The 11212-nt window shown below is 38.0% G+C and overlaps 1 protein-coding gene and 1 pseudogene across 1 annotated transcript in view; both read right to left on the reverse strand.

Moving 5' to 3' along the window:
- The window catches only part of TMEM144 (transmembrane protein 144), a 30772-nt gene extending 20896 nt beyond the window's left edge, over positions 1-9876 (reverse strand). The window contains exons 1-4 of the mRNA XM_021698897.2: positions 9768-9876; positions 7485-7607; positions 5440-5539; positions 3726-3806 (exon numbers count right to left, since the gene is read on the reverse strand). Coding sequence (XP_021554572.1) covers positions 3726-3806; positions 5440-5539; positions 7485-7607; positions 9768-9876 — 413 coding nt within the window. The remainder of the gene's footprint in view (positions 1-3725; positions 3807-5439; positions 5540-7484; positions 7608-9767) is intronic.
- On the reverse strand, positions 985-2439 carry LOC110588380 (annotated as a pseudogene).
- Positions 9877-11212: the final 1336 nt, after the last annotated feature.

An 11212-nucleotide genomic window follows, 5' to 3' on the forward strand; every position in this document is an offset into this window, starting at 1 on the left:
ACTTAATTTAACACGCTTTAGTGAGCACCTATTAAGTGTCAAACACTGTGTGGCAAAGTCTGATGGTGATGGTAGGAGAGATGGTATTCAAAGAAAATAACAGACTTTGTCCTTCAGGATCTCACAGTTCAAGGATAAAGGAATTGTATGAATAATACAAAACAGACCCTTCCATAATAGAAGAAGTTCAAGATGCCATGGAAGTTTAGGGGCAACTTATTCTAATTAGGAAGAAGGGAAATCAAGAAAACAACCCAGGATGGAAAATCTCAACTGATACTTAAGGGAGGCCAAGGAAGCTGAGGAAAGGGTCTTTGGGCTGGGGGAAGTGTCTGGGGTATGGTCCGATAAATAATCCTGGATCAATGAATTGACAATACAGGGAGAAGGCTGATCTAGGAAGAAGGGTTGAATCTGTGACTGTGGAGGACATACCAGATTAAGGAGACAGATTTATTCTGAATTCAATGGGAGTTTCCAAGGTTCTTAATTAGAAGAGTGATGACTGATTTGATAGCAGATACAAGCAGGTTATCCTGGCAATAGGAAAAATGGAACTAGGGAAAGTAGATGTGAGATTTTTTTTATGATCTCATTTCTATTAACTTTTGAAGGTTTACAGTAGTTAAAGTATTTTTGATTCTATGGATGAAGGTTAAAAAATCATTTTTTTTTTCATAAAATTTAAGAGCAACCAATTTCACCATCAAGTAAAAGTAAAAACTGGGATTCTTTTCTAAATTAGTCCAAAGTGGCGTTTTAGGAACTTAGTTCTAGGCTGTTGCACTGACACCATCACAAATCAAAGTGCAGGATTGGGTCTGGTGTTGTTTCGGTTTTCTTTTCAATATCCAGTGCTCATGGATTAAGTTCTGGAAATGTTCCAATTGTAAGGCAGGGATCTGTTTGGATTCCACCACAGGTATGCTTCTTGGGTTGGATGCTGGAGGGTGAGGCACGTTTTGCCGGACCCATGTCGACTACCTAGTAGTCATCAAGGTCAAAAAATTCATCTTCTCCTCCTTGGTATTCCATTCTCTGGAAATCTACACGGTACTGCAAGATAACCTCTAATTCCACCAAATCCTTTCACAACCTGAGATCCTTCCTGTGACTTATCTGAGACAATTTCCAACGTAGCACCAAAATTTTGTTATAGTTGTTAGCAAACCATTCCAGCAGGGGTGTGCTCTCAATCAGCTCATGTTCTTGTCCTGTCTCTTTGTCTGTGAAATGAGATTTATCCTTCTTTTGTTCTAGAGTTAGATAATTTTCTCCGCTTCTATGCTTTGGCAATGAAGGCTGTATCTCATTATATCCAGATTTTCATAGACTATGAGAATCTCTACAGCTTCCATGTCTAAAGTCTTTAGTGTGTCTTCAACTCCAAAACAGTACTTGCCTGTGTCCTGGCTGATTTCATCAAAATCTTCTCTTGAATGAATTTCACATCGGAGAGGACTTCAGTAGATAACAGTTTGGTTGAATCCATTTCACAACCATAGGAAATATCAACTAATTTTAAAACTTTTGATTGCAACCTCTGATCAAACATATCAGATTGATTTAGTTCAGTTTTAAAGTCAGCTGATTCAGCTAAAACAAGACCAGTCATATTCACTTTATCCCCAGAAATAAACAGCTGAACAGCAGCTCAGCTACTTTCTGAACATAGTTATGTCGCTTTTTCACTCTTTTTTTTTTTAAGATTTTATTTATTTGTTTGACAGAGAGAGAGCAAGAGAGGGAACACAAGCAGGGGGAGTGGGAGAGGGAGAAGCAGGCTTCCAGCAGAGCAGGGAGCCTGATGTGGAGCTCGATCCCAGGACCCTGGGATCATGGCCTGAGCCGAAGGCAGACGCTTAACGACTGAGCCACCCAGGTGCCCCCTTAGAGTGATTTTAGTTGTAGAAACTGACTGATACCATATATAGGAAAAATGTAAGGCTAGAAACAGCCTCACCTATCCTTTAAAAACTGGACTGTACAGAGGATAAGATCAATAATTTGTTTTAAAAAGAAAAGCAACAGAAGGTGACCAAACAAATGTGACCATATTCCAAATTTCCTTATACTAATGGCCACGAAACTCCAAGCTTATTCAATGAATGCCCTTTGAACAAACTGATTTAACGGAGTTAAAATAATGAAATAAAAGTTTCCAGAAGGTCCTCTTGGTAAAGAAACATAGAAGGAAGCCAGAATGCACTACAGGAAGAGATCATTGCATTTCTGTGCCACAGACCGAGCTCCAAACCAAGCCGCGTGATCCTCAAGTGCACTGGCAGTTTACCACAGAGCTGAACAACACACACCCAAAGGGAAACCAGTAATTGAACATGAACTAGCTATTGATACAAATAATGATTATTATAATAAAAATTACCCAATTTATAGAGCATTAGCCATATACCTAGCAGTATACAAAGCACTTAGCATATTTCTTTTCATTTCATCTTCAAAATATTTTATAAGGCTGGCATAATTATTTCCCTCACTTTAGCCCCAGATGAAGAAACCAAGGCCTGGAGAAATTAAGTAATTTGCCCAAGGTCATACAGGTAGAAGTGGGTAGGACATGAATAATTTGCAGTTTTTGAGAATGTACACGTTCTAAAGAAAGAAGAAATATGGAGAAAAACAATGTCTGACGGACTGAGTAAACTGGCCTTAAATTACTATTAAGTCAAAAAGAAGGCATGTTACATTACAATTTGGGGGCATAAAGAACTTGTTTTTGAGAGAGCTATTCAAAGCTAGGATGCCCTGTCAGTTGCGCAAAATACATAAAATTGCCTCAAACCAAAAATGTCAGGAATCTGCTTTTTTAGAATAATCTATGTTATTTCTTCTCCAGTTGGCCTAGGACCACTCTCTTAGGCAACATTTCCATGACAAAGAGATTGTTCCTGAATGTGGCTGGGGAAAAGCCATCATTGCAGGAGGAAGAGAAATATAGTGTTCTTTCCCTGCAGAATAAAAAAGTACCAAAGTCTTTCCAGGCAGGGCTATCCATTATGTGAAGCACTGACAGGGAATATAAATGGAGTCTAGAAGGGAAAGGGAACTGAATTTAAGGTGACCTAATTCCTGCTGGAGTTTTATTGATTGAACACTGCCATATAGAGATTTAAAGTCATTTTCATCCTCATTCACGTAGTGCATACGACTAGACACAGATACATCCCAAAACACGTATTTAAGTGGATACGTGTTTTCATACGTGAGAGAGTAGTTATCTGACTGGGATAAGAAGAAGAGATGAGGGGATAGGAATGCGGAAACTGGTGGGCAAAGAGGAAGTGCGTAATGAGAGGAGATAAGAGGAGAGAATCAAGGGCTATTCCAGAGGCATCGGGGAGCCAGCATAACATTTCTTTACACAGTATTGTTTAGTTTGCAAAATAATGTGCCATTTGATTCTAATTTATGAGCTAGGTACTATGATTTTTCTAAAGATCACAGATAAATGAAAGCGAGCTTCAAAGCAGCTCAACGGTCTTCCGGGGGTCTCAGAGCTTTTGAGAACTAAAGCTGGGGCTTGGGACCCCAGAGTTGGCCCTTTTTGTCCTTGAAAGCCAAATCTGTGAATGTAAATGAAGAATCTGAGGACAAATCATGTCACTTTTATGAAATACGGGTTTAAAAAAATGTAAACACATTGGGATCTCTAAAAGGTTTTCTAAATGTCTGGAAGAACAGTTAAATCAGAAACAACTGCGTACCTCACTACTGATAATCCAGCTCCAACATAATTCAGCACCGGTTTTGATACTTCTTCTGCGTCCATTCCAAACCAGCCAAACCTGGAATTGAGAAAGTTACATCAAAGTAGGTACTTTTGAAAATGTGTTCATCGTAGTGTTCAAGAGCATGGACTCAGGGTCAGATTCCTGGATTCAAATCCTAAATCCCTCTCTTACTAATTGTGACTTGAACAAGTTAACTCTTTACCATACCTCAATTCCCCATGTTTAAAATGGGGTACCTATAAGATAGGTATAATTATTATACATATATATCCCTTCCTTTTTGTGAAGATATTTTAAATGAGTTAGTATATGTAAAAGTACTTGTGAGTGTCCCTTTCTTATTAAGGAAGAAGGAAGACAAAATAGATTAGTGGCTAAGTGAATGCTACTTAATTGGCTGCAATTTTGCATAGTATTTATTGAGACAGACTTTTAAGTAACTGCTTGGTTAAGGATCACCACTTTTTGGCATCACCTTATAAATATATACATTTTTTTTCATGCCTTGACATTGTAGCAATCGTTACTAACAATTACTGTGAACCGTTCAGGGCAAGAATGAAAGAGGCAAGTAGAAAAAGCAAAAGAAAATAGCACTTGTAAGAAGCTGGTGGAAGCATGGGAAAAGGCCAGGAAAGAACAGATCGGAGGTTAGTTCATTTTGTCATTACTGAGGTTGTTATAATGCTTTGAGAGGGAAGAGGAGCCCAAAAAGTAAGGTAAGAGTGACCTCCTCCCTTTTACTCCTCTTCCCCAAACTCAACTTGAATGTTAATTTTCATGCTGAACAAGGGCAGCACAGTCAAACAGAAGTTCCTATGCTGATGGGGGTCTTCTGTGGTGCACTGTGTAATGGGGTAGTTTCTAGCCGTCTATGGCTATTGAGCACTTGATTTATGGGCAGTACAGCTGTGGGACTGAATGTTTAATTTTATCAAATTTTATTCATGTAACTTTAAATATAAATGGACACCATGGGGCTTGTGGTGAACTTGCTGGACCCCCCTAGAGCTGGGGTTGGCACACTTTTCCTTAAAGGGCCAGAGAGTAAATATTTTAGGCTTTGTGGGCCAGATGGTCTCTTGCAATTACTCAGCTCTGCCACTGTAGTGTAAAAGCAGCCAGAGACAATATGAAATGGATGGGTTTGGCTGTGTTCCAATAAAACTTTATTTACAAAAATGGCTGGGAAGGTGAGCCATGTTTTGCTGACCCTGGCCCAGGCTCCAGGAGGAATATGTGCTTTAGAACCAGAAGACCTGTGTTTGAAGCCTAGCTTATTCATTCTGTGATACTCAGCAAGTTACCCAATCTCCCTGTCTTTCAGCTCTCTTATAATTATAGGTAGTGCTTACCTCATGTTTGTGAAAATGAGAGGAGAATGATGCATATAACACGTCCAGCAAATTGTCACACAATAAAAAGGGAAAATACACATTAGTTCCCCTCCTCTCTTCCTTCTTCTGTTCCAAGGAGATAATTCCTTACTGTATCTTAACCAAATATCTAGATCAGATATTAGAATTTAGGGCAAATAATAATTAAAAGTAGCATATTGCACGTGTATGTCTTACCAGCTGTAATCTCTGTGAGGGTAAAAACCAGGGTATTCCTCTCAGCTAACCCAGTCCCTAGGACTTGCCTTACATCAGTGTAGAGAATCTTAGTTGAAATTGTTTTGTGTTACCTTGAGCTTGCCCAGCCAGTTAAGGTATTAAATGATCCCCAGATTAAGATTCCAAGGCCTAAACCAATGGTTTTGATAATTGGGACAACAGCAATGTTCCCTGGAGATGTAACATACAGGAAAAAATATGTTATTTCTAATACAAAAATACATGTATAAATTGAATTAATTTTTAACTTCAAATGAAGCTTATGGGATTTGGACAAATTTAGGAAAGCACAATTCTTCAGTTTTTAAATAAAAGAACTACATTTTTTTTTTGGTATTAAACTCAGGTTTATGATTCCTAAAAGAACTAGGCATAAGACAAAATCCTACAAAGAAAAATGATGAATTAGCTCTTTGCCTAATTGCACCAATGCCCTTTATCCTTAACCTAGGTCTCTATTCTAAAACTTTTTGCAGAAACTGTCAATGATAAAATTAGTAGTGACTGTCCTCTTAGACTTGAACCAGAGCCAAGCACTGACAGACGGCTTTGACCCAATATGGCCCCAGACTTTGCTCTTCCATGCTCATTGACTTATCTTCTAGAACCCTGCATTCATTGCTTTGTGCTCTGAAAGGTCACTCAAGGCCAAATGCATGATTATTTTTTTATAGTTCTTAACCTCTTAGCGGTCTGGCCTCAGTCCTACAATCTTCTCTGGAAAGGTTTCCTCTGGTGGCTTCCAAGATGCCTTCATTTCCTGATTCCCTCCTGTCTCTCTCTTTCACGGCCTACTCTTTCTTGTCATACTCTCCGGATTTAGGTGCCCCCTAAATATTTTCCCTTGAACACATTCTTCCTCTTGCTATATATAGTCTTCCTTGGGCACTTGACCTAATTTCAGGATTTCAGCTGTCAATTAGAGACACATGCTCTCAGTGCCATTGCTCTAGCCAGGACCTTCTCCAGAGTTTTAGTGCTCTGTTCCCATCAAGAGACCTCCAACCAGATGTCCCCCACTGTGGGAACATCAGGAACTTCAGTCTCAAAAGATCCCAAACTGAACTCATCATTTTTCTTTTTGGACACATACTTCTCTCTATTTTCATCCCTCAGTGATAAAATCCCTACATTATCATTGGCTGCTCCCTTCCCTCTACTCCCCATCTCCACTCAGTTACTATGACCTATAGCATCCATCCATAGCAACATTTCTCAAATTACAGCCCTCCCCCACTGAATCCCAACAGAATCTGCTGGGTAATTATAAATACTATATTGTTATAAAGATCTTAGGCTACATGGAGCTTTCTGTTTCCCTCTCCCCAGTAGACACGATAAACATAATCATACCAAGTGAGGTATAATAATTTAAATCCCAGTGGAAATTTAAAAATGGACTCTTTTGTCCTCCAAGTCAGGACTTCACTAAATCATTTAATTCTGCAGAGATTCAAATTAAGTGGGTACCCAGTAAGTTTTTAACATTTTAAAATTTATTTGCTTTTAATCAAATTAACCTCTAAAAATCCTTGATACTTGGAATTCTTTTTGCTAAAGAGAACAGAATTCTCCTGGGATATATTTATATTAATAGAAGGAAAACCATCCTGACCAGTCAAACAAAGGTATAAATTCTAGTGATATAATTCTAGGTATTGATAAAGCAACAGAGGGAAGATTTTTGTTTGCTTTTGTTTTTTGCCAGTGCTTTTGAAATGACAATGTGTCTGTTTTCCTACTTTTAAGGACACATCTTAAATACTATATTAGTAGAGACTACTATTTAAAAAATATTTTCCGATTAACATAGAGAAAGAAAGGCTGGAGCACTTAAACTAATATATGAGTTATGCTTGAACAGATAGAGAGCAACTGAAACATTTTTGCTATAATTTTCTATCAGGAACTAAGAAAGAAATCATTAAGAGAAAAAAGTCAGGAAATGTACCCAAAATACTTATCGAGCATCTGAATGAAAGAAACTAAACTAATTTCTAGTATCTATGCCTAAGGATTATTCAGAATTGCTGTTTGTGCTATCTCCTTTTATTAGGAACCAGTTATTTTGACCATAGTATTAAATGATTACAGAATAAATTATATCATGCATTACCTGTTGCCCAAATGCAGCCCCCAACCATTGCAAAAGGCCAAAATTTAGGGCAATGTAATATCAGATTGACCACCAGGGCAATCAACCATATGGCGGCACAAAGCACCCACTGGAGAAACATTCCTGGAAATAAAAGAAATTGGTTTCAGTGGTTCAAACTGATTTGAGTAAATTAACGCTTAGGAGTACCAAAGAGATGTTATTATAGGAATGGTCACAACTTATTGAAAGCCTATATATGGGTACTTTGCACACTTACTATAATTTTTACAACTACTATGCGTCATAGTCAACCCTAGTTTAAAGACGGAGAAAATGAATGTGAGATGAAGCAACTTGTCTCAACAGCTAACGGTTTGTAGAGCTGGAATTTAAACCTATGCTGTTTACTCCAAAGCATGCCAAGCACAGTGCATTCCTGGTTAAAGTTCTTTTGTTTGTTTCACTAATTAAACAAATCTAGAATCTTCTACCAAAGAGTACCGGCAAGACCAAGTCTATTTGAATGCCACACCGAATGCCATCTCTCACCAAAACATGGGGCATTAAGAACTTCAGAATAGCACAAGAGTAATTTAAGCCTTTTGGGATCATTTATGCCACCTTCGGGATAAAAACAAAGCCACTTATGGGCACATGCAGACCTCTCACACTTAGAGTTGAATGCCTGTGATGAGCCAGACAGTACAAACCTGAGAATTAGCATTCTGGGTCAGGGCAGTCTTCTTTCTGGGCTCCGGGTTGCCGTTTGCCAGTTAGCTGAAGATGACATGGTGATATGAGGTCTATCTGTCCCTGAGGCTTCTGTTCCATCAAGGGTTTAGGGATTAAAAGATTAAAGAAAAAGTCGATATAGGAAGAAATACTCAGTGTAGCACTTCTGACTCTACCTGTGGAAGATTTTTGCCTATTTCAATTCAATCTCATGGTGGAGGAGAGGGAAAAAAAAATGGCTGTCAGCCTCTAGGGCAAAAAAGGAAGATCACAGAGGTGAAAGCGAACTTCATCTTACAAGTTCTCCATTTCACAAATGAGAAACTGAGAACAAAAGAGCTGATAAGACTTGTCTAAGATCACAGTTGTTGAGAGACTCCTAAAAGCCAGTTCCTCTACCCCTTAGTATATATTTTGTTCTTCTTTTAGTAGTTTCCATTTCCATCCTAACTCCAAAGAAAAAGAGAAGAAAGGCTCTGGAAGAAAAAGATTTGTAATTCTATTGTTTAAGTAGTAGCAAGATATAAGGAAATGAGGTGATAAAGTAACTGCTTCCCACCAGGTGTTCAGCATAACATTGGAACATCTCCTTCTCCTGGCTATCGTATTATAGGCAGGTGGATTAAAAACCAAAAACCAAAAACCAAAAAAAAGCCTCTTGCTTCTCTTTCCCTGAAGTTCACATTATGGTCAGGTCAACTATAATGTGTCACTTGTGTTCCTAAAAGCACCACACTTTGCAAAATCACATAATAAAAACCACAGAGTTTTTATGGGGAAAAAGGGAACAACGCTCAAAAAACATTTCATCAACAACATATTTAAAAAAAAGACAGGAACCTAATAAAAAAAAAAGACAGGAACCTAATTTAAAAAAAAGTACCGTTTTACACTGGCTAAGTGGTTAAGAAATTCACAAGCATTACAATAAATATGGCACCCTCAACCTGAAAAAGACTTGAAGGTTGCTTATGGGAGTGGGAATCGGAAGCGTGGCAGCTTGTGAGCTATTGTGAAGCTGGTGGATGGGGGGATCCTAACACCAGATGTGAACAGGTGTGGTGCTGAGGGAGCTGCGGGATGTTGAGGGGCGTGTGTGCAAGCGCATCTCGTGCCTTCCCAAGCATCTTTATTCATCTGGGTGTGGTTGTCTGTGCTCACCTAGTGTTGTATCAGAGTCAAAATGCCACATAAGCACAAAATTCACGTTGTGCTCAAACTGTTCTCTATTATACGAAGCGTGTTTGAAATTCATGTTTTCAAAACAAGTGTGTATTAGTAGAACTAACTTTCTTCTTTGTAAACATAACAGGTAAGGCCAATAAGCTTTCCTGACAGTCACTCTCCCAGCTTTACCATGAAACACAACCTTCAGACTATTCCATACTGAATAAATCTCAGATCAACTGGCATGAGCATTATCGAATGATTTATCATAAGCTCTATTCATTTGGCGCCAGGTACAAGAAAATTTGTAGCCATCATTAAAAAAAAGAAAGAACACCACCAAAAAAGAGAACTTCACATTTAAAAGTAATTTAAAGTTAACCATGAAGGAAAAATAATTACCATCACCAGTATCGTATTTTTTAAGTGGTACAAAGTTTGAGCCGAACAAAAGGACAGCTACAGAAGAGGAGATGAAACCAATGGTTGGGTCTGTTCCGTTACTGCTCATGGTTCCAGCACTGTCTGAGAGTGAGCTGGTTCACTTTACACTTGATGTCCTTTTCAAGAGCTTCTGAAATAAAAGAAAAACAAAACCATTAAGAAGTTGTGCATCAAAAACTAATGATGTAATGTATGGCGATTAACATAACATGATAAAATAAAAAAAGTAAAATAAAAAAATAAAAAAATAATAATTAAACTAAAAAAAAAGAAGTTGTGAATCTGTGAACAAACTGATTTCTACATGATATTTATTGAGCTTTTTGAAAGTATGCTAAGATTCCTTCTTCCAGGTAAAAAGTTAGGACACTATGAAATTATGTATTATGTTCACACTCCATGTTTATTCATTTGTTTTTTCTTTTATTTTACCAACAAATAGTTTTTGATCATTAATCTACAATTAAAAAAAACCCCAAAACAAACTTTGTCTTCAGAGCTTGAAAACCTAACTTCTTCCAAGATCTGGAGATAATTTTTTTTTTTTAAGGTTCATTCACTGATTTGAGAGAGAGAGAGAGAGAACAAGTTGGGGGGGGAGAGGGAGAGAGAGAATCCTTAAGCAGCCTCCCCGCTGAGCTCAGAGCCCAACGCAGGTCTCCATCCCAGGACCCTGAGATCACAAACTGAGCTGAAACCAATAACTGGACGCTTAACAAACTGAGTCACCCAGGCCCCCTGCAGATAATTCTTATTATATTATAAAAAAATTCTCCTGTGTAGGTGAATTGGTATAATGAAAAGATTTATGGACCAGGACTCAATTTACTTCAATTGGTTGTTGTGACAATCAAATGAGAGAGCATATGTGAAGACTTTCAGAACTTCCAGTCTGGGGCACCTGGGCGGCTCAGTTTAAGCATCTGACTTTTGCTTTCAGTTTAGGTCATGATCTCAGGTCTCAGGGTTATGAGATCAAGCCCAGCTTGGGGCTCTGCTTAGGCATGGAGCCTGCTTAAGATTCTTTCTCCCTCTATCCCTTTTTTATATAAATACATAAAAAAAGAACTATCAGTGCCTCAAAAGCAAAAGCTTTTTAAAAATTTCAGGTAGGAGCTTAAGGGCACATGTAGATTTTATTGCTGCTACATACTCAGGATTACCTAGAGGCAAAAGCACTTTCCTCATCAGTAGTACCCTCATGGTGTGTATTACTTTAAGTAGTTCGTGAAACCTTATATCTTTATGACTTAAAAAGAAAAATAACTGAACAGATAGAAGAATCCATTAAAGATCTCTTCAAGAATTTTTTAAATCTCTTCAAGGTTTAGGTCCTTGAAGTATCCCTTCAGGAATCTCCTAGACTCTTTTTTTTTTAATATATATTTTTAAAGATTTTATTT

Source organism: Neomonachus schauinslandi, chromosome 2 (assembly GCF_002201575.2).
Source record: "Neomonachus schauinslandi chromosome 2, ASM220157v2, whole genome shotgun sequence".
Classification (NCBI taxonomy): domain Eukaryota; kingdom Metazoa; phylum Chordata; class Mammalia; order Carnivora; family Phocidae; genus Neomonachus; species Neomonachus schauinslandi.